The sequence below is a fragment of the Borostomias antarcticus genome (assembly GCF_949987555.1).
Source record: "Borostomias antarcticus genome assembly, chromosome: 20".
Lineage (NCBI taxonomy): Eukaryota > Metazoa > Chordata > Actinopteri > Stomiiformes > Stomiidae > Borostomias > Borostomias antarcticus.
This window is the reverse complement of record NC_140253.1, coordinates 15,270,634-15,295,958: the sequence shown is the minus strand read 5'-3', so window position 1 is coordinate 15,295,958 and position 25,325 is coordinate 15,270,634. Positions and strand designations below refer to the sequence as shown.

The following is a 25,325-nucleotide window of genomic DNA, read 5'->3' as shown; positions in this document are numbered from 1 at the left end:
GTTATAACTAATTTATATGTCCTGATCTCACTGATATAACTGATTTATATGTCCTGATCGGTTATAACTGATTTATATGTCCTGATCTCACTGATATAACTTATTTATATGTCCTGATCTCACTGTTATAACTGATTTATATGTCCTGATCTCACTGATATAACTGATTTATATGTCCTGATCTCACTGATATAACTGATTTATATGTCCTGATCACACTGTTTTAACTGATTTAGCCTACTACAGTACATGTTCTGATCTCACTGTTATAGCTGATTTATGTCCTGATTACACTGTATTTCTTAAAAAAAACACAATTGTGTTAGGTTAATGAGTACATCTATGTGATATTAATAACTAATATCTATAAAACTTATATAAATAACAAATGTGATGTTTCATATTTCGAACATAATAACAGGCTTCATCCATTGCACGTGTGTTTGCATGTGCTGTATGACGAATAAAGATAAATAGTTCTTCCTGGTTTAGTTCTAGTATCACTAGTATTAGTATGATATAGTTCTTGTATCACTAGTATTAGTATGATATAGTTGTACAATAGTATCACTAGTATAACTAGGCCTGCGAGCAGCAGTGAGTGGGCCCTCGCACCCCACGCGTGTCGGGGTGCCGCGCCGTTAAAGGGTGTGCCATTTCGATGTCCAGTACTGAGAGAAACTTCCTGTCACCAGTAGGTGGTGCTCTAAGCGTGACTCGATACCGACGCATAGATGTGTGCAGGACGGTACTTTGATGAAGCATGAGAAATGTTGTGCAAATCGGACAATGTATGTAGGAGTTTTGATGACTTCCTGCTTGACCTGTAGGCGGCGCTATAAGTATAACTCAATACTGACCTACAGATGTGTTCAGGACGCGACCTTCATCAAACGTGAGCAATTTGGTGTAAATCGGATGATGTATGTAGGAATTATGAGGACTTCCTGTAAGCAGTAGGTGGCGCTATAAGTATGACTCAATACTGACCTCCAGATGTGTTCAGGACGCGATCTTCGTCAAGCGTGAGCAATTTGGAGTAAATCGGATAATGTATGTAGGAGTTATAAGGACTTCCTATAAGCAGTAGGTGGCACTATAAGTATGACTCAATGCTGAAGCACAGATGTGTTCAGGATACGACCATCAAGCATGAGCAATTTGGAGTAAATCGGATGTAGGAGTTATGAGTACTTCCTCTTTCACCAGTAGGTGGCGCTGTAGATATGACGCAATACTGACTTACAGATGTGTTCAAGATGCGACGTTCATCAAGCATCATCTTTGTGGACATTGGTCTAGAGAATGTGCTTACCGAGTTTTGTGCAGATTGGTCGAAATTCCTAGGAGGAGATACATTTTAAGTGTTTTTCACTAAGTCCAAAATGGCGGGAAATCCAATGTGGCGGAAAATGATGTCATGAACTTGGCTTGAGCCAAGGAATCCAACGGTACCTCGTTTGTAAAAATCGGACTTACAGGTCAAAAGTTGCGTAACGGAAATGGGCGTGGCAAAACGGCTCAAGAGCGCCCCCTGGAAAATTTTAAATGGCAATCCCCCCCTTTCAGTTTGATGTAGGCGAACGAAATTCGGTGGGCATATGTATTTCATCGAGACACTAAAATGTATCTTGGAGCTATACCCAACATGCAACAAGAAGTCCTCCATTTTGCTCTTAATGTGCCATTTTCCCCTTGTTTTTACCATTTCCATGCCTCGTACTTTAACGAATTCCTCCTACAGATTTCATCTGATCAACTTCATATTCGGTCAGCTTCATCTTAGGACCTTTGTGATCAAAAGTTATTAAAAAATTGAGTTTTCACCAAACACCCTTGCCGTGGCGCCCCGCCAAAGTTTGACATTTCGCCATAAAACACAAAGTCCTCATAACTCCTCCATACATTATCCAATTTGTCCAATATATCTCACGCTTACATGACAGTTCTGTCCTGAACACATCTATGTGTCAGTATTGCGTCATACTTATAGCGCCACCTATTGGTGAAACACAAAGTCCCCATAACTCCTACATACATTAACCGATTTGCACCAAATTGCTGACGATTCATGAAGGTCGCATTCTGAACACATCTATGCGTCGGTATTGAGTCACACTTACAGCGCCACCTACTCGTGAAACAGGAAGTACTCATAACTCCTACATACGTTATCCGATTTACTCCAAATTGCTCATGCTTGATGAAGGTCGCATCTTGAACACATCTGTAGGTCAGTATTGAGTCATACTTATAGCGCCGCCTACAGGTCAAGCAGGAAGTCATCATAACTCCTACATACATTGTCCGATTTACACTACATTTCTCACGCTTCATCAAGGTACCGTCCTGAACACATCTATGCATCGGTATTGAGTCACGCTTAGAGCGCCACCTACTGGTGACAGAAAGTTTCTCTCAGTACAGCACACCCTTTAACAGCGCCACACCCCGATGTGCGTGGGGTGCGATGGCCCGCTCACTGCAGCTTGCAGCCCTAGTTATAATTATAGTATCACTAGTATTAGTATGATATAGTTGTATAGTACTATCACTAGTATAATTATAATTATAGTAACACTAGTATTAGTATGATATAGTTGTACAGTAGTATCACTAGTATCAGTATCATATGATTATAGTATCACTAGTATCAGTATGGTATAGTTCTACAGTAGTATCACTACGATCAGTATTATATAGTTGTAGTATCACTAGTATCAGTATCATGTAGTTCTAGTATCACTAGTTTAAGTATCATATAGTTCTAGAGTAGTGTTACTAGTATCAGTATCATATAATTATAGTATCACTAGTATTATTAATATGATATAATCATGTAGTTCTAGTATCACTAGTTTCAGTATCATATAATTATAGTGTCACTAGTGTCAGCATCATGTAGTTCTAGTATCACTAGTTTCAGTATCATATAATTCTACTATCAGTATCATATAGTTCTACTATCACTAGTATCAGTATCATATAGTTCTAGTATCACCAGTATAAGTATCATATAGTTCTACAGTAGTGTCACTAGTATCAGTATCATATAGTTGTAGTATCACTAGTATTAGTATCATATAGTTCTAGTATCAGCATAATGTAGTTCTACATTAATATCACTAGTATCAGTATCATATACTTCTAGCATCACTAATATCAGTATCATATAGTTCTAGTATCACTAGTATCACTAGTTTCTGTATTATATAGTTCTATTATCACTAGTGTCGGTATCATATAGTTCTTGTCACTAAAATCAGTATCATATAGTTCTTGTATCAGTATATAGTTCTAGTATCACTAGTATCAATATAGTTCAGTATCAATATAGTTCTACAGTAGTGTCACTAGTATCAGTATCATATAGTTCTAGTATCACTAGTATCATTATCAAATAGTTCTAGTATCACTAGTAACCGTATCATATAGTTTTACAGTAGTATCACTATTATCAGTATCATATAGTTTTACAATAGTATCACTAGTATCAGTCATATAGTTCTAGTATCAGTATAATATAGTTCTACAGTAGCATCTCTAGTATCAGTATCATATAGTTCTAGCATCACTAATATCAGTATCATATAGGTCTAGTATTAGTAGTACCAGTATCATATAGCTCTAGTATTAGTATCATATAGTTCTAGTATCACTAGTATCAGTATCATATAGCTCTATAGTAGTATCACTAGTATCAGTATACAATATACAGTATATGGATACAAAATGTAAATATTCTTCATGTGTCATGTCGTTGTTATGACAGTGTCTTGACGTCGTCATGACAGCGTCATGTCAGTCTTATGCACACCCCTTCAAATAAAGTGTCACCAATATAATTCTACAGTAGTATCATATAGTTCTAACTAGTAACTAGTGTCAGTATCATATAGTTCTAGCATCACTAATATCAGTATCATATAGTTCTAGTATCACTAGTATCAGTATCATATAGTTCTAGCATCACTAATATCAGTATCATATAGTTCTAGTATCACTAGTATCAGTATCATATAGTTTTAGTATCAGTATCATATAGTTCTAGTATCAGTATCATATAGTTCTAGTATCAGTATCATATAGTTCTAGTATGACTAGAATCAGTATAATATGACTAGTATCACTGTCATATATGTTCTAGCATCACTTATATCAGTATCATATCGTTCTAATATGCATAGTATCAGTGTCATAGTTCTACAGTAGTATCACCAATATCAGTATCATATAGTTCTAATATCAGTATATATAGTTCTAGTATCACTGGTATCGGTATCATATAGTTCTAGAGTAGTATCACTAGTATCCGTATTATATAGTTCTACAGTAGTATCACTAGTATCAATATCATATAGTTCTATAGTACTATCACTCATATCAGTGTCATATAGTTCTAGTGTCACTAGTATCAGTATCATATACTTCTAATATCACCAGTATCAGTGTCATACAGTTCCAGTATCACTACTATCAGTATCATATCGTTCTAGTATCACTATTGTCAGTATCATATAGTTCTAGTATCACTAGTATCAGCATCATATAGTTCTACAGTAGTATCACTAGTATCAGCATCATATAGTTTTACAGTAGTATCACTAGTGTCAGTGTCATATAGTTCTAGTATCATTATAATATAGTTCTACAGTAGAATCACTAATATCAGTGGTCTACCTACATACCTGGTAGCTTTTCCACGAGTTGTTTTAGAATAATATCAATAGAATATCATGAAGGCTGTCTTGGGAGCTAAGTTGTTGTGTGTGTTTGTTCTTCCAGGGAAGCTGACCCAGATCGTGTTCGGCCACCGTGATGTGGTGACGTGCCTGGCCCGGTCCGAGTCTTACATCGGGGGGGACTGCTACGTGCTGTCAGGCTCCCGCGACGCAACTCTGCTGCTCTGGTACTGGAACGGGAAACACAGCAGCATCGGAGAGAGCCCTGGGAGTGAGTACACACACAAGGTCAAGGTCAACTTTATTTATAAAGCACGTTTAAAATCAACCGAAGTTGCACCAAAGTGCTGTACAATATATAAAATAAACTAAAACAAAAAACAGAATAAAGTGCACATTATCACAGAACAATAAAAGGACAGGACACAAAACAGGACAGGGGATGTAGGCTATCAGGCCTCAAAAGCCAGTGAAAACAAGTGCGTTTTAAGCTGAGACTTAAAGAGCCCTAGGTTCTGTGCGTGTCTAATGTGTGGAGGGAGGCTGTTCCAGAGCTTTGGGCCAGCCACCGCAAAAGCTCGGTCACCCTTGGTCTTAAGTCTCGATCTAGGGACTATTAAAAGAGTCTCGGAGGAGGACCTCAGGGTTCTAGATGTCGCCCGAACTTGAATCAGTTCAGCCAGATAGTGGGGGGCCAAACCATGTAGAGCCTTAAAAATAAACATTAAGATTTTAAAATCAATCCTGAAGCGAACAGGAAGCCAGTGGAGGGAGGCCAGCGCCGGTGTGATGTGGTCCCACTTCTTGGTTCCAGTCAGGAGGCGCGCAGCAGCATTCTGGACCAATTGCAGGCGCCTCAGTGACCGCTGGTCAAGGCCCACATACAAGGCATTACAGTAGTCCAATCTTGAAGAAATAAAAGCATGGATGACTGTCTCCAGGTCCTTAAGAGAGAGGTACGGTTTCAGTTTGGATAAGAGCCTCAGCTGGAAAAAAGAGCCTTTAACCACAGAGCCAATGCACACACGCACAAATATATACACACACACACACACACACAAATATATATGTGACCGCCGCTGGTAATTTGGTCCTCAACTAGGCATTTTCATTTTTCAGTTTATTACAGATTATGAAAGTGCACATTGTAAGCTTTCAAATGAGGTCTCATACATTGAAATCTGAACATAATTGAAGAAGATATGCTTATTTGAATGCTAGTACTGCCAAATCAACTTAGCTGAGAAATCTCCCTCCAAAGTTCTCCAACATTTTCACACCTCTGACTGCCAGGTAATGGGCGTGAACAATAGCCTGGTAACCGCACCCCCAGCCACTCCCCCACTGGACGATCTGTCATTATCTGTCAGAGTGGCTGTCAACTTGGGGTATTAACTGAGAGTGGCAGCCAAGTGGGGTGCTCTCTCACTGATGACCCCACACTCTTTGAGTCAGTATTAATCTTGTGTTGTGAATGCAGTTAAGAACAATATAAGATGAAGTTCAAATTTAACGTTCTTTATTGTCACATACATGATATAAAGTACAAGCATAAGTAGTTAAGTGTACAAAAAAAGGCAACAGTCTAAGTGTTAAAGTGTACAGTCAGTTGTCTGTTTTATAGACAAGGTGCATAGTGTTCATTGTGATCAAGTGTACAACAAAGTAATAACAGTCCCCAGCTCAATACTCAAGGTAATAACAACAGTACTCAGCTCAGTATTCAATATTCTAACAATGCAGTCTGTGCAAGTGTGGGCAAGTCTGTGCAAGAGAACAAGCAACGCTTCAGTATACAAACAGGAAAACAGGAAAGGCTGTGGCCTTTCTCCTGCAGTGCTGTCCGTCCTGATGATCTGCAGTGAATCTACAAGCGGACAGTCTTTTTCTGAGCTGCTGTGGAGTTTGGCGGGGGACATGTGACGTCTCGTCCCTCATCAGAACAGAACTCTCTGATCTTGTCAAAGAGATACGTCTGTCTGGCCATGTCCAGTCCGGGTGGGGCTTGCACAAGAAGACCTTCACTGGGGGGCAGGACATCAGGCTTGCGCAGCAGCTGAAACTCGACTGCCGGTGCATCACGGTGTTCTCTGGCCACAACCATGCCAGGTCTCTCAGCATCAAAACTGCAATATAATAGAAGGAAGAAAGTACATTAAACTATTGCCCACAGTACTGGCACTCCATATAGATAAAATAGTACCAGAATGTGTTGATTAAATAGACTAGCTGGCTAGTTTAGGAACAAAGGGCTAGCTCAGCTAATTAGCATGTTAGCTAACGTTAGCTAGCTAGCCTTTGTTAGTTAGTGCTAGTGCCTTTGTTATGCTAGCTAGACTTAGTCACTTGTTTAGAAAGGAGCTTCTGCTAAACGACTAACGTTAATGTAATGTAAACAGCACAGATAGTATAAAGATCAGCTTACCCCAAAGCAAAGCAGAATGCTTGGCGGTGGTGTGAATCTGGTACCCCGTTCGACGCAACTCTGCGCTTGGTAGCAACTTGCTTTGCTGATACAGTCATCTCTGTATCACAGGTCATCAAGAATAAAACTCTGTGTACGAACGAGTCCCGCTCTGCTGGAGTTTTAGCTGCTCTTAAAACTCTTTCCATGTCCTGGATGCCATCCCCGTCTTCTCTTTAGCAAAAGCTGTAGCATCCATGGTTAACTTGGGACTGAATGTAAACAAAGCCGGCGTGTTGGTGAAGGGTGTGGGGCGGAGAACCCGGAAGCAATAGCCAATGAAACCAAATCATGCTAATCGATCTGCCCGCCCCCAAGCCCGGCTCGAAATCAGCTAAAAACGAGCTTAGTTTGCAGACTAATTAAACCTATTTCGTGAACCTAAAACTGTTGTCTGTTATAGTAAGTAGGTTCTTCACAACTTCAACTTTGGTAATACAAAAAAAAACAAAAAACAAAAAAAAACGTTTTTTTGATTTATTTTGCCCTCTAGCGCATTTCGGGGTTTGCCGAGTTGCGGACCAAATCACCAGCCGCTGTCACATATACACACACATACACACACACACACACATATATATATATAGGGGAGAACCGGGTCAAAAGTCGCACTTTTTGGTTTGATTCCATTTACTCCGAAATTAATAGAGATAGATTCCACATTTTATGACACACAACTTGCACATGTCCTTCACTATTATCAACTGTAATGTTCGTGATAGGATATAAGAGCTTAACATAAATAGGGCGAGAACGGACTGAGCGCAATGCAACTTTTGTACCTGCCGAGCGAGACAAAAGTCTCATAGGAGAGGGGCAAAAGTCACACTGCTGCAAAGTGTGTCCTATCTGGGTTTTTTGGCATGTAATTCTCTTTACTTTCAACAAATGTATTATTAGACATAATATCATAATAATATATAGCCTTCAACAACCTCCTGAGCTGCCTGCCTGATGGTCTCAGGGATAAAGAGACCGCGCATCGTTTTCCTAGCTCTTTGAAAGAAAGAGTGAATTTGAATGAAAGAAAATACATTGTAAATAAACATGGTTTTAGGCTATTGTGTTTATGTAGGCCTATAGGTTAAGCTATTTGTGTTCATAAGGTAACGTCATTGTAAACGAAAGTAGCCTATATAATCCAATTGACTGGAACCAGGGGGTTTAACAAAAGTTAAGAGGCAAAATAATTTGTCTTGACTGCCTTTAAGATGTATCTTTCACATTAAAACTGCATACAAAGCTGACCAATAGCATTAGAAAGATCTCTTCGAGAGCTTTCATTTCACCTGTTCATTCTGCCCAAATGTCACGCGCGCACCCCTCTGGTTCTAAGCCATCACAATGCGACTTCTGTCCCTCTACGGGATGCGACTTTTGTCCCACCACGGTCTCCTGTCATTTCTCCCTGGCTTGCAGGCACGACTTGCTCGCACCAAACCTGAAAGCTATGTTATCATGTAGCCAGTAGATATGCTAAGAAAATTGCATATGTTTGCAAACTAAAACAAGTGAACACAATTTTACAATCGAAAAATGCTTATGAGACCATTATTTTACTTATATGGGGCAAAAGTGGTTTTCCATCGATATCTCTGTCAAATATGCTGCGAGCGCGCCCAAAATTTGAACGGAGCTCGTACACGGTAATATGTGCAGGCATGTATAACCACGTATTTGCAGGTCCAGTCATTCTGGAGAAAATGGGAACGCGACTTTCGTCCTGCGCGACTTTTGACCCTGCTCTCCCCTACACACACATACACACACACTAAAATATATATACACACAAATACATATACACACGCACGCACACACACAGAAATACATATACAGACACATAGACACACACAAATACATATACAGTACACAAAAATACATATACACACACAAACATACACACACATACACATATACATATAAACACACACAAATACACACGCGTACACATACAGAAATACATATACACACATACACACACACACACACGCACACACACACACACATACACACACGTATACACACACATACATATACACACTAGACACTGATACTGAACCTCCATTACACACTAGATACTGATACTGAACCTCCAGTACACACTAGATACTGAATGAACCTTCATTAGACACTACATATTGAACCTCCATTACACACTAGATACTGATACTGAACCTCCATTACACACTAGATATTGAACCTCTATTACACACTAGATACTGAACCTCCATTACACACTAGATACTGAACCTCCATTACACACTAGATACTGAACCTCCATTACACACTAGACACTGATACTGAACCTCCATTACACACTAGACACTGATACTGAACCTCCAGTACACACTAGATACTGATACTGAACCTTTATTAGACACTAGATATTGAACCTCCATTACACACTAGATACTGATACTGAACCTCCATTACACACTAGATATTGAACCTCTATTACACACTAGATACTGAACCTCCATTACACACTAGATACTGAACCTCCATTACACACTAGATACTGAACCTCCATTACACACTAGATATTGAACCTCTATTACACACTAGAAACTGAACCTCCATTACACACTAGATACTGAATCTCCATTAAACACTAGATACTGAACCTGCATTACACACTAGATACTGAACCTCCATTACACACTAGATACTGAACCTCCATTACACACTAGATACTGAACCTCCATTACACACTCAATGCTGAACCTCCATTACACACTAGATACTGAACCTCCATTACACACTAGATACTGAACCTACATTACACACTAGATACTGAACCTCCATTACACACTAGATACCGAACCTCCATTACACACTAGATACCGAACCTCCATTAAACTCTAGATACTGAACCTCCATTACACACTAGATACTGATACTGAACCTTCATTACACCTCAGATACTGAACCTTTATTACACACTAGATACTGAACCTGTATTACACACTAGATACTGAACCTTCATTAGACACTAGATACTGAACCTCCATTACACACTAGATATTGATACTGAATTCCATTACAAACTAGATACTGAACCTCCATTAAGCACTTGATACTCAACCTCCATTAAACACTAGATATTGATACTGAATTCCATTACAAACTAGATACTGAACCTCCATTAAGCACTTGATACTCAACCTCCATTAAACACTAGATACTGAACCTTTATTACATACTAGATACTGAACCTCCATTAAACACTAGATACTGAACCTACATTAAACACTAGATGCTAAACTTCCATTACACACTAGATACTGATATTGAACCTCCATTACACACTAGATACTGAACCTCCATTACACACTAGATGCTGATACTGAACTTCCATTACACACTAGATACTGAACCTCCATTACACACTAGATGCTGATACTGAACTTCCATTACACACTAGATACTGAACCTCCATTACACACTAGATACTGAACCTCCATTACACACTAGATACTGAACCTCCATTACACACTAGATGCTGATAATGAACCTCCATTACACACTAGATAATGAACCTCCATTACACACTAGATACTGAACCTCCATTACACACTAGATACTGAACATCCATTACACACTAGATACTGAACCTCCATTACATACTAGATACTGAACCTCCATTACACACTAGATACTGAACCTTCATTAGACACTAGATACTGAACCTCCATTACACACTAGATACTGAACCTTCATTAAACACTAGATACTGATACTGAACCTCCATTACACACTAGATACTGAACCTCCATTACACACTAGATACTGAACCTCCATTAAACACTAGATACTGAACCTCCATTACACACTAGATACTGAACCTCCATTAAACACTAGATACTGAACCTCCATTACACACTAGATACTGAACCTCCATTACACACTCAATGCTGAACCTCCATTACACACTAGACACTGAACCTCCATTACACACTAGACACTGATACTGAACCTCCATTACACACTAGACACTGATACTGAACCTCCATTAAACACTAGATACTGAACCTCCATTACACACTAGATACTGAACCTCCAATAAACACTAGATATTTAACCTCCATTACACACTAGACACTGAACCTCCATTACACACTAGATACTGAACCTCCATTACACACTAGATACTGAACCTCCATTACACACTAGATACTGAACCTCCATTACACACTCAATGCTGAACCTCCATTACACACTAGATACTAAACCTCCATTAAACACTGGATACTGAACCTCCATTACACACTAGATACTGAACCTCCATTACACACTAGATACTGAACCTCCATTACACACTCAATGCTGAACCTCCATTACACACTAGATACTGAACCTCCATTAAACACTGGATACTGAACCTCCATTACACACTAGATACTGAACCTCCATTAAACACTAGATGCTGATACTGAACTTCCATTACACACTAGATACTGAACCTCCATTAAACACTAGATACTGATACTGAACCTCAATTAAACACTAGATACTGATACTTAACCTCCATTACACACTAGATACTGAACCTCCATTACACACTAGATACTGATACTGTACCCCCATTAAACACTAGATACTGAACCTCCATTAAACACTAGATACTGAACCTCCATTAAACACTAGATACTGAACCTCCATTAAACACTAGATACTGAACCTCCATTAAACACTAGATACTGAACCTCCATTAAACACTAGATACTGAACCTCCATTAAACACTAGATACTGAACCTCCATTAAACACTAGATACTGAACCTCCATTAAACACTAGATATTGAACCCCCATTAAACACTAGATACTGAACATCCATTACACACTAGATACTGAACATCCATTACACACTAGATACTGAACCTCCATTAAACACTAGATACTGAACCTCCATTACACACTAGATACTGAACCTCCATTACACACTAGATACTGAACCTGCATTACACACTAGATACTGAACCTCCATCACACACTAGATACTGAACCTTCATTAAATATTAGATACTGAACCTTCATTAAATATTAGATAATGAACCTCCATTACACACTAGATACTGAACCTTCATTAAATATTAGATACTGAACATTCATTACACACTACATACTGATACTGAACCTTCATTAAACACTAGATACTGAACCTACATTACACACTAGATACTGAACCTCCATTAAACACTAGATACTGAACCTCCATTACACACTAGATACTGAACCTCCATTAAAGACTAGATACTGAACCTCCATTAAACACTAGATAGTGAACCTCCATTACACACTAGATACTGAACCTCCATTACACACTAGATACTGAACCTCCATCACACACTAGATACTGAACCTCCATTACACACTAGATACTGAACCTTCATTACACACTAGATACTGAACCTTCATTACACACTAGATACTGAACCTCCATCACACACTAGATACTGAACCTCCATTAAACACTATATACTGAACCTCCATTAAACACTAGATACTGAACCTCCATCACACACTAGATACTGAACCTTCATTACACACTAGATACTGAACCTCCATTACACACTAGATGTTAATACTGAAGGGCTCATCAGTCCTCCATCACACACTAGACACCAGATACTGGATCTATAATTTTAGAACTGCTTGTAACTGCTTGTAAACCCGTCCCTTAAAGATAGAGGGGCCAGAACAAACGCACGCACGCACGCACGTGCACACACACACTCACACACACACACACACACACACACACACACACACACACACACACACACACACACACACACACACACACACACACACATTAGCAAGAGCCCATATCTTGCACAATAGTGCTCAAATAAATCCAATGTGTGGGCAGGAGGCTGGGGCTGGTCAGATGAAGCTAGTTGTTACTTGCACTTACTTACATAGAGAGGCCGTAAATCACACAGACAACCCTGTCAGCCAGGAGACCACTCAGTGTGTGTGCGTGCGTGCGTGTGTGTGTGTGTTTGTGTGTTCTGGCCCCTCTATCTTTAAGAGATGAGCGCACGTCCGTCTGTCATGTGCGTGTGAGAGTGTAGCGGGTTACAGGTCCAGTTAGAGACGTGAGCGTGGCGCTGGAGGTCTCACTCTCACAGCCCATCAGAGTGGACCGCTGGCCTCCCAGCCCAGGGTCACGGGGTCACAGGGTCACCGGGTCACAAGGTCACAGGGCTCCAGAGCACAGAGAACCCTCGCTGGCCTGCCCTCCGCTACTGACCATATGTTACTGTCCTTGATCAAAAGCCCAACGCACACACACACGCACACACACACACACACACACACACACACACACACACACACACACACACACACACACACACACACACACACACACACACACACACACACACAGCCCTATGCCTCTACTGATTGGCTAGATTGCCCTGTATGCTGTTCAGTGCTTTTCTACAAATGGACGACAATTTATGACAAATAGTGTTTGAGTTGATAGGTCCAGGAGCTGTTGATCAGGGGACAGGTGATTGAGTTGATAGGTCCAGGAGCTGTTGATCAGGGGACAGGTGATTGAGTTGATAGGTCCAGGAGCTGTTGATCAGGGGACAGGTGATTGAGTTGATAGGTCCAGGAGCTGTTGATCAGGGGACAGGTCCGGAAGGTCCAGGTCCAGTCCTGCTGCTCACCTCGCTGGCCAGTGGTACCGGGCGGCACTGGAACTTACTGGAAGTTGGTTGTGTTTGAAGAGGGAATTAGGACAGAATGAAGGGGTCATTTTAAAATGAGAATTTATTAAATGGTGCTTTTGGCCTGGTTTTGGCCTGGTTTTGGCCTGGTTTTGGCCTGGTTTTGGCCTGGGTTTTGGCTGTGCTTTCCTAGTTTGACAGCCAAGAGGTTCTACTCTCTCTGAAAGTGGTGACTGCCATTGTCTCACATATTAAGGTATTTTTCTATATTAGGAAAATGATCTCGTGCGTGCGTGCGTGCGTGCGTGTCTGGTTCTGGGTTGGTTCAGCCCAGTCTCAGCCAGTTGGAGCAGCAGACAGAGCAGCAATCAGCCAGACCCAGACATTCACCACTACAATGTGATGCTCCATTTCTCCAGACCACAGCAGGCACACACACACGCACGCACACACACACACACGCATACCATTCCCTTTATTCTACATCTAAATGCTAAGCTGTCAAGTTCAACCCCCCATCACACACACACACACACACACACACACACACACACACACACACACACAGGCATGCTTTCTTCTCCGTAATGCTCTGTGAACATCCCACACACTTCATAAGCATGACACAGTTGACTCTGAGTCCCTGATCCGCATGTGCACACACACATTCACATTCAGTGCCCACTGTACACTCACACACACACACACACACACACATACACACACACACACACAGAGAGAGAGACACTCACACACACACACACACACACACACACACACACACACACACACAGTTTTCTGGTTCAAGCAACAGTGAAAAACAAAGAGCACACGCAGTGCGAAATGTGTATTTCCCCTCCTGCGCTGCCCTCTGCTGGCAGCAGGATAGAAGACAGGATGTGGTTTGGAGTTCTGGACATGGAGTCAGTAAAGTGATCCTCTGACATCGTCTATGATCTGTTTGAGTGTATTTACAGTAGGTAACCCAGGATGCTGTAGTCCCATTTCTGTCTGAGTCTGAAATAAGATAGAACCTAGAGTTTGCTAGAGAATTATTCATGTACAACTGGCTTGCCCTATCTCTCTCTAACACACGCACACACGTGCACACACGTGCACGCTGACACTGTTCCTCTGCTTCTGTGTCTCAGGTCAGCCATAGCCTGGTTGTGTCCCATGTGTCCTAATGCAAACCTGCTGCCCCCTAGGGGTTCAACCAGGCACTGGTACTGTAAATCACTTTTACTGATCCACGTGGGCAGAGGTCCCACATGACCCGTTCAGGTCCCGCCTCTGTCCCACATGGACCCGTTCAGGCCCCGCCTCCGTCCCACATGGACCCGTTCAGGCCCCACCTCCGTCCCACATGACCCGTTCAGGCCCCGCCTCTGTCCCACATCAGGCAGAGGTGGTCAGGTGAGGGAGGTGGTCAGGTGAGGGAGGTGGTCAGGTGAGGGAGGTGGTGGTCAGGTGAGGTAGGTGGTGGTCAGGTGAGGTAGGTGGTGGTCAGGTGAGGGAGGTGGTCAGGTGAGGTAGGTGGTCAGGTGAGGGAGGTGGTGGTCAGGTGAGGGAGGTGGTGGTCAGGTGAGGTAGGTGGTGGTCAGGTGAGGGAGGTGGTCAGGTGAGGTAGGTGGTGGTCAGGTGAGGGAGGTGGTCAGGTGAGGGAGGTGGTCAGGTGAGGTAGGTGATGGTCAGGTGAGGGAGGTGGTCAGGTGAGGGAGGTGGTCAGGTGAGGGAGGTGGTGGTCAGGTGAGGGAGGTGGTCAGGTGAGGGAGGTGGTCAGGTGAGGGAGGTGGTGGTCAGGTGAGGTAGGTGGTGGTCAGGTGAGGGAGGTGGTCAGGTGAGGTAGGTGGTGGTCAGGTGAGGGAGGTGGTGGTCAGGTGAGGGAGGTGGTCAGGTGAGGTAGGTGGTGGTCAGGTGAGGGAGGTGGTCAGGTGAGGGAGGTGGTGGTCAGGTGAGGGAGGTGATGGTCAGGTGAGGGAGGTGGTCAGGTGAGGGAGGTGGTCAGGTGAGGGAGGTGGTGGTCAGGTGAGGTAGGTGGTGGTCAGGTGAGGGAGGTGGTCAGGTGAGGTAGGTGGTGGTCAGGTGAGGGAGGTGGTCAGGTGAGGGAGGTGGTCAGGTGAGGTAGGTGGTGGTCAGGTGAGGGAGGTGGTCAGGTGAGGTAGGTGGTGGTCAGGTGAGGGAGGTGGTGGTCAGGTGAGGGAGGTGGTGGTCAGGTGAGGGAGGTGGTCAGGTGAGGTAGGTGGTGGTCAGGTGAGGGAGGTGGTCAGGTGAGGGAGGTGGTGGTCAGGTGAGGGAGGTGGTCAGGTGATGGAGGTGGTGGTCAGGTGAGGGAGGTGGTCAGGTGAGGGAGGTGGTGGTCAGGTGAGGGAGGTGGTCAGGTGAGGGAGGTGGTGGTCAGGTGAGGGAGGTGGTCAGGTGAGGGAGGTGGTGGTCAGGTGAGGGAGGTGGTGGTCAGGTGAGGGAGGTGGTCAGGTGAGGGAGGTGGTCAGGTGATGGAGGTGATGGTCAGGTGAGGGAGGTGGTGGTCAGGTGAGGGAGGTGGTGGTCAGGTGAGGGAGGTGGTGGTCAGGTGAGGGAGGTGGTCAGGTGATGGAGGTGGTCAGGTGAGGGAGGTGGTGGTCAGGTGAGGTAGGTGGTGGTCAGGTGAGGTAGGTGGTGGTCAGGTGAGGGAGGTGGTCAGGTGAGGTAGGTGGTGGTCAGGTGAGGGAGGTGGTGGTCAGGTGAGGGAGGTGGTGGTCAGGTGAGGGAGGTGGTGGTCAGGTGAGGGAGGTGGTCAGGTGAGGGAGGTGGTCAGGTGATGGAGGTGGTCAGGTGAGGGAGGTGGTGGTCAGGTGAGGGAGGTGGTGGTCAGGTGAGGGAGGTGGTCAGGTGAGGGAGGTGGTGGTCAGGTGAGGTAGGTGGTGGTCAGGTGAGGGAGGTGGTGGTCAGGTGAGGTAGGTGGTGGTCAGGTGAGGGAGGTGGTGGTCAGGTGAGGGAGGTGGTGGTCAGGTGATGGAGGTGGTCAGGTGAGGGAGGTGGTGGTCAGGTGAGGTAGGTGGTGGTCAGGTGAGGGAGGTGGTCAGGTGAGGGAGGTGGTGGTCAGGTGAGGGAGGTGGTCAGGTGAGGGAGGTGGTCAGGTGAGGGAGGTGGTCAGGTGATGGAGGTGGTGGTCAGGTGAGGGAGGTGATGGTCAGGTGAGGGAGGTGGTGGTCAGGTGAGGGAGGTGGTGGTCAGGTGAGGGAGGTGGTGGTCAGGTGAGGGAGGTGGTGGTCAGGTGAGGGAGGTGGTGGTCAGGTGAGGGAGGTGGTGGTCAGGTGAGGGAGGTGGTGGTCAGGTGAGGGAGGTGGTCAGGTGAGGGAGGTGGTCAGGTGAGGGAGGTGGTGGTCAGGTGAGGTAGGTGGTGGTCAGGTGAGGTAGGTGGTGGTCAGGTGAGGGAGGTGGTCAGGTGAGGTAGGTGGTGGTCAGGTGAGGGAGGTGGTCAGGTGAGGGAGGTGGTGGTCAGGTGAGGGAGGTGGTGGTCAGGTGAGGGAGGTGATGGTCAGGTGAGGGAGGTGGTCAGGTGAGGGAGGTGGTGGTCAGGTGAGGTAGGTGGTGGTCAGGTGAGGTAGGTGGTGGTCAGGTGAGGGAGGTGGTGGTCAGGTGAGGGAGGTGATGGTCAGGTGAGGGAGGTGGTCAGGTGAGGGAGGTGGTGGTCAGGTGAGGGAGGTGGTGGTCAGGTGAGGGAGGTGGTCAGGTGAGGGAGGTGGTCAGGTGATGGAGGTGGTCAGGTGAGGGAGGTGGTGGTCAGGTGAGGGAGGTGGTGGTCAGGTGAGGGAGGTGGTCAGGTGAGGGAGGTGGTGGTCAGGTGAGGGAGGTGGTCAGGTGAGGGAGGTGGTGGTCAGGTGAGGGAGGTGGTGGTCAGGTGAGGGAGGTGGTCAGGTGAGGGAGGTGATGGTCAGGTGAGGTAGGTGGTGGTCAGGTGAGGTAGGTGGTGGTCAGGTGAGGTAGGTGGTGGTCAGGTGAGGGAGGTGGTGGTCAGGTGAGGGAGGTGGTCAGGTGAGGGAGGTGGTGGTCAGGTGAGGTAGGTGGTGGTCAGGTGAGGTAGGTGGTGGTCAGGTGAGGGAGGTGGTGGTCAGGTGAGGGAGGTGGTGGTCAGGTGAGGGAGGTGGTGGTCAGGTGAGGGAGGTGGTGGTCAGGTGAGGGAGGTGGTGGTCAGGTGAGGGAGGTGGTCAGGTGAGGGAGGTGGTCAGGTGAGGTAGGTGGTGGTCAGGTGAGGGAGGTGGTGGTCAGGTGAGGTAGGTGGTGGTCAGGTGAGGGAGGTGGTCAGGTGAGGTTGGTGGTCAGGTGAGGGAGGTGGTGAGGGAGGTGGTGGTCAGGTGAGGGAGGTGGTGGTCAGGTGAGGGAGGTGGTGGTCAGGTGAGGGAGGTGGTCAGGTGAGGGAGGTGGTGGTCAGGTGAGGGAGGAGGTGGTCAGGTGAGGGAGGTGGTGGTCAGGTGAGGGAGGTGGTGGTCAGGTGAGGGAGGTGATGGTCAGGTGAGGGAGGTGGTGGTCAGGTGAGGGAGGTGGTCAGGTGAGGGAGGTGGTCAGGTGAGGGAGGTGGTGGTCAGGTGAGGGAGGTGGTCAGGTGAGGGAGGTGGTCAGGTGAGGGAGGTGGTGGTCAGGTGAGGGAGGTGGTCAGGTGAGGGAGGTGGTGGTCAGGTGAGGGAGGTGGTGGTCAGGTGAGGGAGGTGGTGGTCAGGTGAGGGAGGTGGTGGTCAGGGGGAGCCCAGGGCTCGTAGCCGCTCAGATGTTTCTGCTGAAGTGAACTTTCTATAAGAGAGAGGTGGGGGGGTCAGTGAGACCAGGGAGTCAGGGCTGGTTTACTGGGGGGGTCAGTGAGACCAGGGAGTCAGGGCTGGTTTACTGGGGGGGTCAGTGAGACCAGGGAGTCAGGGCTGGTTTACTGGGGGGGTCAGTGAGACCAGGGAGTCAGGGCTGGTTTACTGTGTGTGGAAGGCAGGCTGCCTGCAGACTGTTGGTTGATGGATTTGACTGGTGTAGTGAAAATATTTTTATAGAAGCCGTGTTTTTCCCCTGGAGTCTCAGTGTCAGTCCTGTGAAGGGCCCGGTGTCCAGTTTCCACGTTCAAAGTTTGAAGTTCAAAGTGTAATTGAATTAACTGCGGCGTCGTAACGGGCAGTGAAAAGGTTGGCGTCTTGAAAAGGCAAGTGTAGATCTGTGTCCTCAGCGCTCTTGAACCAGCAAGTTAAGATTTTATGATGAAAAAGAAAAAGGTCTCTTCAACACACACACACACACACACACACACACACACTCACACACACACACACACACCAGTTTAAAAGAACCTAGGGGCTGAAGAGACAGCCCTGCCCACTAATAATGAACCTCTAATGAACTCAGCACTGTGCCCTGGGACTTCAATACTGACACACACGCACACACACACACACATACACACACACACACACACACACACACACACAGGCAAACAGACACACACATACACAGACACACACAGACACACATACACCAAAGACCCAGGTTAAACAGCAGCTCTCTCTGTCTCTCTCTGTCTCTGTCTCTCTCTCTCTCTCTCTCTCTCTCTCTCTCTCTCTCACTGTCTCTCTGTATGCATCTCTCTCTCACTCTCCTACTCTCTCTCTCTCTCTCTCTCTCTCTCACTGTCTCTCTCTCTCTCTCTCTCTCTCTCACTGTCTCTCTGTATGCATCTCTCTCTCACTCTCCTACTCTCTCTCTCTCTCTGTCTCTCTCTCTCTCTCTCTCACTGTCTCTCTGTATGCATCTCTCTCTCACTCTCCTACTCTCTCTCTCTCTCTGTCTCTCTCTCTCTCTCTCTCTCTCTCTCTCTCTCTCTCTCTCTCTGTATGCATCTCTCTCTCTCTCACTCTCCTACTCTCTCTCTGTCTCTCTCTCTCTCTCTCTCTCTCTCTCTCTCTCTCTCACTGTCTCTCTGTATGCATCTCTCTCTCACTCTCCTACTCTCTCTCTCTCTCTCTCTCTCTCTCTCTCTCACTGTCTCTCTCTCTCTCTCTCTCTCTCTCTCACTGTCTCTCTCTGTATGCATCTCTCTCTCACTCTCCTACTCTCTCTCTCTCTCTCTCTCTCTCTCTCTCACTGTCTCTCTGTATGCATCTCTCTCTCACTCTCCTACTCTCTCTCTCTCTCTCTCTCTCTCTCTCTCTCTCTCTCTCTCTCTCTCTCTCTCTCTCTCACTGTCTCTCTGTATGCATCTCTCTCTCACTCTCCTACTCTCTCTCTGTGGTTTATATGTATATGTGTGTGCTGTTGTTGAATATGTGCAGTTGGTTTTAATGTTTCATTAATTTAATTGTTTATTTGGTGGAATGGCCTGATCCTTGAAGGTCCTACTAATTGAGCCAATAAAGGGAGTGCTAAAGGTCTGTGTCTCTCTCTCTCTGTCTCTCACTCTCTCTCTCTGTCCCTCTCTCTCTCTCTCTCTCCTTCAAACCAGTCAGCACTTAGTGTGGACTACTCAAGATACTCAAGATAATCTACATATAGAAGCAGATTATCTTAACAGTGGATGATGTGTTTAGTAACACAATCCTCCCTCTATCCACGGCGCCAGACTCCTCCCCTCTATCCAAGGCCACGGTGCCAGACTCCTCCCCTCTATCCACGGCCACGGTGCCAGACTCCTCCCCTCTATCCAAGGCCACGGTGCCAGACTCCTCCCCTCTATCCAAGGCCACGGTGCCAGACTCCTCCCCTCTATCCAAGGCCACGGTGCCAGACTCCTCCCCTCTATCCAAGGCCACGGTGCCAGACTCCTCCCCTCTATCCAAGGCCACGGTGCCAGACTCCTCCACTCTATCCAAGGCCACGGTGCCAGACTCCTCCCCTCTCATAGTAAAGGCTGGAGGATGCAGCGCTACAGTCTTGTCATTGTGAGGTTCCAGAAGCAGCACCAGAGTCACAGGAAAGAGGAAAACTCAGGGTGTGTTAGAAACATGCCCTGCAGGAGAACTCGGGGTGTGTTAGAACCATGCCCTGCAGGAGAACTCAGGGTGTGTTAGAAACATGCCCTGCAGGAGAACTCAGGGTGTGTTAGAACCATGCCCTGCAGGAGAACTCAGGGTGTGTTAGAAACATGCCCTGCAGGAGAACTCAGGGTGTGTTAGAACCATGCCCTGCAGGAGAACTCAGGGTGTGTTAGAACCAGGCCCTCAGGAGAACTCAGGGTGTGTTAGAACCAGGCCCTCAGGAGAACTCAGGGTGGGTTAGAACCAGGTCCTCAGGAGAACTCAGGGTGTGTTAGAACCAAGCCCTGCAGGAGAACTCAGGGTGTGTTAGAACCAGGCCCCCAGGAGAACTCAGGGTGTGTTAGAACCATGCCCTGCAGGAGAACTCAGGGTGTGTTAGAACCAGGCCCTGCAGGAGAACTCAGGGTGTGTTAGAACCAGGCCCTGCAGGAGAACTCAGGGTGTGTTAGAACCAGGCCCCCAGGAGAACTCAGGGTGTGTTAGAACCAGGCCCCCAGGAGAACTCAGGGTGTGTTAGAACCAGGCCCCTAGGAGAACTCAGGGTGTGTTAGAACCAGGCCCTCAGGAGAACTCAGGGTGTGTTAGAACCAGGCCCCCAGGAGACCTCAGGGTGCCCCCCCCCCCCATCTCATCTCCAGGCAGGATTTCCCCCTCCAGCTCCCAGACTGCTTCCTCCACTCATCTGGAGCTGGTCAGACAGACAGACAGTTGGAGCTGGTCAGACAGACAGACAGTTGGAGCTGGTCAGACAGACAGACAGTTGGAGCTGGTCAGACAGACAGACAGTTGGAGCTGGTCAGACAGACAGACAGACGGACTCTGTACGCTGGGGAGGAAGGGAGGGCAGGCAGGCCTCAATATCACTAGAAGGCCGATCCCCCCCCCCCACACACACACACACACACACGCGCGGTGGCTAGACAGCGCTGACAGCCGTGGGAGCGTGTCCCAGTCACCCTGCTGTCTCTGCTGGTCCAGAGCCGTGGGAGCGTGTCCCAGTCACCCTGCTGTCTCTGCTGGTCCAGAGCCATGGGAGCGTGTCCCAGTCACCCTGCTGTCTCTGCTGGTCCAGAGCCGTGGGAGCGTGTCCCAGTCACCCTGCTGTCTCTGCTGGTCCAGAGCCGTGGGAGCGTGTCCCAGTCACCCTGCTGTCTCTGCTGGTCCAGAGCCGTGGGAGCGTGTCCCAGTCACCCTGCTGTCTCTGCTGGTCCAGAGCCGTGGGAGCGTGTCCCAGTCACCCTGCTGTCTCTGCTGGTCCAGAGCCGTGGGAGCGTGTCCCAGTCATCCTGCTGTCTCTGCTGGTCCAGAGCTGCTCTGCTCCAGCCTCAGATACCAGACGACCCAGAGCAGTTTTATAGCCTGACGCCCCTGTCTCTGCTACACAAATTAATGTCCATGATGCATAATTCCACTGAGATGGCTTAAAATAAAAGCTGCTTTAAGTCTTGATGCTGACTGAGCTTTGTGTCCACTGTGCCTGCAGGGAATAATCTAATAATGTGTAGCATGACTTCCCTCTAGTGGCTGTTAAGTGAAACTTTCTTCATCTGTTCAATCGTGGAGATGCTTATTGTGTGTGTGTGTGTGTGTGTGTGTGTGTATGTGTGTGTATGTGTGTGTGTGTGTGTGTGTCTCTCTCTCTCTCTCTCTCTCTCTCTCTCTCTCTCTCTCTCTCTCTCTCTCTCTCTCTCCCCCAGCAGAGTTTGTGACGCCCCGAGCCATCCTGACGGGGCACGACTGTGAGGTGACGTGCGCCAGCGTGTGTGCCGAGCTCGGCCTGGTCATCAGCGGCTGCAGAGGTCAGTGTGTGTGTGTGTTTGAGTGCGTGTGCGAGTACGTGTACAATAGCAAAGGTAGCTCTTCTACAATAGCAAAGGTTACTCCTGTACAAACAATAGCAAGGAATCCTTTACTAAAGTCAGCCTATTAGCCTTCTTCCTGTTCTGAGCAGAATGGTGGAGGGTTGTGGATTTAAACAGATTCAGCATTAGTTCTCAGAAAACAGTATCAGCTCTGAATTCCAGCAGGCATTTCAGGAGGGTTACTCAACATGTACAGCCTTAACACAGTTAAACAGCTGACTGGTTCAAACATGTACAGCCTTAACACAGTTAAACAGCTGACTGGTTAAAACAAACTGACAGGAAGCTGATGTGGGCCCCGCCTAGCGATCCATCCTCCTACTCTACACTATAGAATTACTACTGCTATTACCTCACACCAGGCCTGATACAAACACTGAACTATTACCTCACACCAGGCCTGATACAAACACTGAACTATTACCTCACAAACACTGAACTATCACACCAGCCCTGATACAAACATTGAACTATTACCTCACACCAGCCCTGATACAAACACTGAACTATTACCTCACACCAGCCCCGAAACAAAGACTGAACTATTACCTCACACCAGCCCCGATACAAACACTGAAATATTACCTCACACCAGTCCTGATATAAACACTCAACTATTACCTCACACCAGCCCTGATGCAAACACTGAAATAATACCTCACACCAGCCCTGATAAAAATGCTAAACTATTACCTCACACCAGCCCTGATGCAAACACTTAACTATTACCTCACACCAGCCCTGATGCAAACACTGAAATATTACCTCACACCAGCCCTGATACAAACACTGAAATATTACCTCACACCAGCCCTGATACAAACACTCAACTATTATCTCACAAACACTGAACTATAACACCAGCCCTGATACAAACACTGAACTATTACCTCACACCAGTCCTGATACAAACACTGAACGATTACCTCACACCAGCCCTGATACAAATACTGAACTATTATCTCACAAACACTGAACTATAACACCAGCCCTGATACAAACACTTAACTATTACCTCACACCAGCCCTGATACAAACACTGAGCTATTACCTCACACCAGCCCTGATAAAAACACTCAACTATTACCTCATACCAGCCCCGATACAAACACTCAACTATTACCTCACACCACCCTGGATACAAACACTCAACTATTACCTCACACCACCCTGGATACAAACACTCAACTATTACCTCACACCACCCTGGATACAAACACTCAACTATTACCTCACACCAGTCCTGATACAAACACTCAACTATTACCTCACACCAGCCCTGATACAAACACTGAGCTATTACCTCACATCAGCCCTGATACAAACACTGAACTATTACATCACACCAGCCCTGATACAAACACTGAGCTATTACCTCACATCAGCCCTGATACAAACAATGAGCTATTACCTCCCACCAGCCTACTCTAGAATTACTTTGCCATTGCTCAACTTTGCCCAAAATAAGTGTGTTATATTGTCCACCCAATAGTAGTTGCTAGTTAGCTGGCAAACAATAGCCAAACCAAGCAATTATTGAGACAGGACTTGCCAAACACAAGATATCCCATATGGTCTCATTCAGTCACTTAACATTAGTGCATTCTATTGTCCACCCTGTAGCTACAATACTATCTACAAAACAAGCTATCAGTCAGATGAGAATTAGTTGTGATGCTAATTTTTGCTATGTTCTACTCCATTCACTTATGCTAACAGCGTTAGCGATCAGAACAGTTGCATGAAAATGTCTTCTGGTTGATCCAGGGGTCAGTAAAATCAATCACATGTTGAGAGAGGTGAAATGATAAACTGTCATTCAGCAATTCCACTATAATTAGCCTACTGGTAATACATCTCCGCACTGGCCTGTGAGCCCCCCGAGCTTGGCGGGTTAGCCGCGAACTTCATGCCGCAACGAGAGATCTCGTCTCTGGGTGGACAGCTGTTCAACTCGCCTGGGACCAGGTCCCCTGGAGCTATTTCGCCTGGCTGCCCGTCACGCTGTTGTGAACAGAATGAATACCACCTACTAGCAAACAAAACAAGTTCAGTCACAATTATACTGTTAAAACTAAGATGCCTGGATAAATAATATGTTTTCCAATGGATATATTTGACGAAAGTAGATTAATAAGCAAGCCGATTTTCATTGCTAACTCAGAGCGGGGAGAGCCATGAACGCGCGTTTACATTTCACATCTGTTCATGGACTACAAGAACGTGTCATTGATACCTTTGAAAGGTACCAATGACGCGTTTTTCTCAAAGATGGCGCGGTCCTATAGGGCTTCACCTCTTCGAGCAGTCAGTGAATGGAGTGACCCTATCCAGTTCTATTAATACATCCATGGCTCCTCCAGAGGGATAAACCTGCTGTTCCCCTGTGCTCCTCCAGAGGGCACTAAACCTGCTGTTCCTCTGGCTGCATTCCAAATCGCATACTACCCCACTATATAGTATGCCAAAACAGAATGTAGTATGTCCCAATACATAGTATGCCACATGCAGTATGGCAAAAATACCAGGATGTCCTACTACATCCGGTCGTATTTTGCAGTATGCAAGCCAGCAGGCTGTTCTGGCTATTCTGACCCACAATCCTGTGCGCAGCGGAAATGTGCGTCACATGTGCGAGTCGTGAC

The 25,325-nt window shown here is 46.1% G+C and overlaps 1 protein-coding gene across 1 annotated transcript in view; it reads left to right on the top strand.

Annotated features, from left to right (window-relative positions):
• The window catches only part of lrba (LPS-responsive vesicle trafficking, beach and anchor containing), a gene marked incomplete at its 5' end in the record, with an annotated part of 387,967 nt that overhangs the window by 337,329 nt on the left and 25,313 nt on the right, over positions 1 to 25,325 (top strand). The window contains 2 exons of the mRNA XM_084454694.1: positions 4,786 to 4,953; positions 22,519 to 22,617. Of these exons, the coding sequence (XP_084310820.1) occupies positions 4,786 to 4,953; positions 22,519 to 22,617 (267 nt within the window). The remainder of the gene's footprint in view (positions 1 to 4,785; positions 4,954 to 22,518; positions 22,618 to 25,325) is intronic.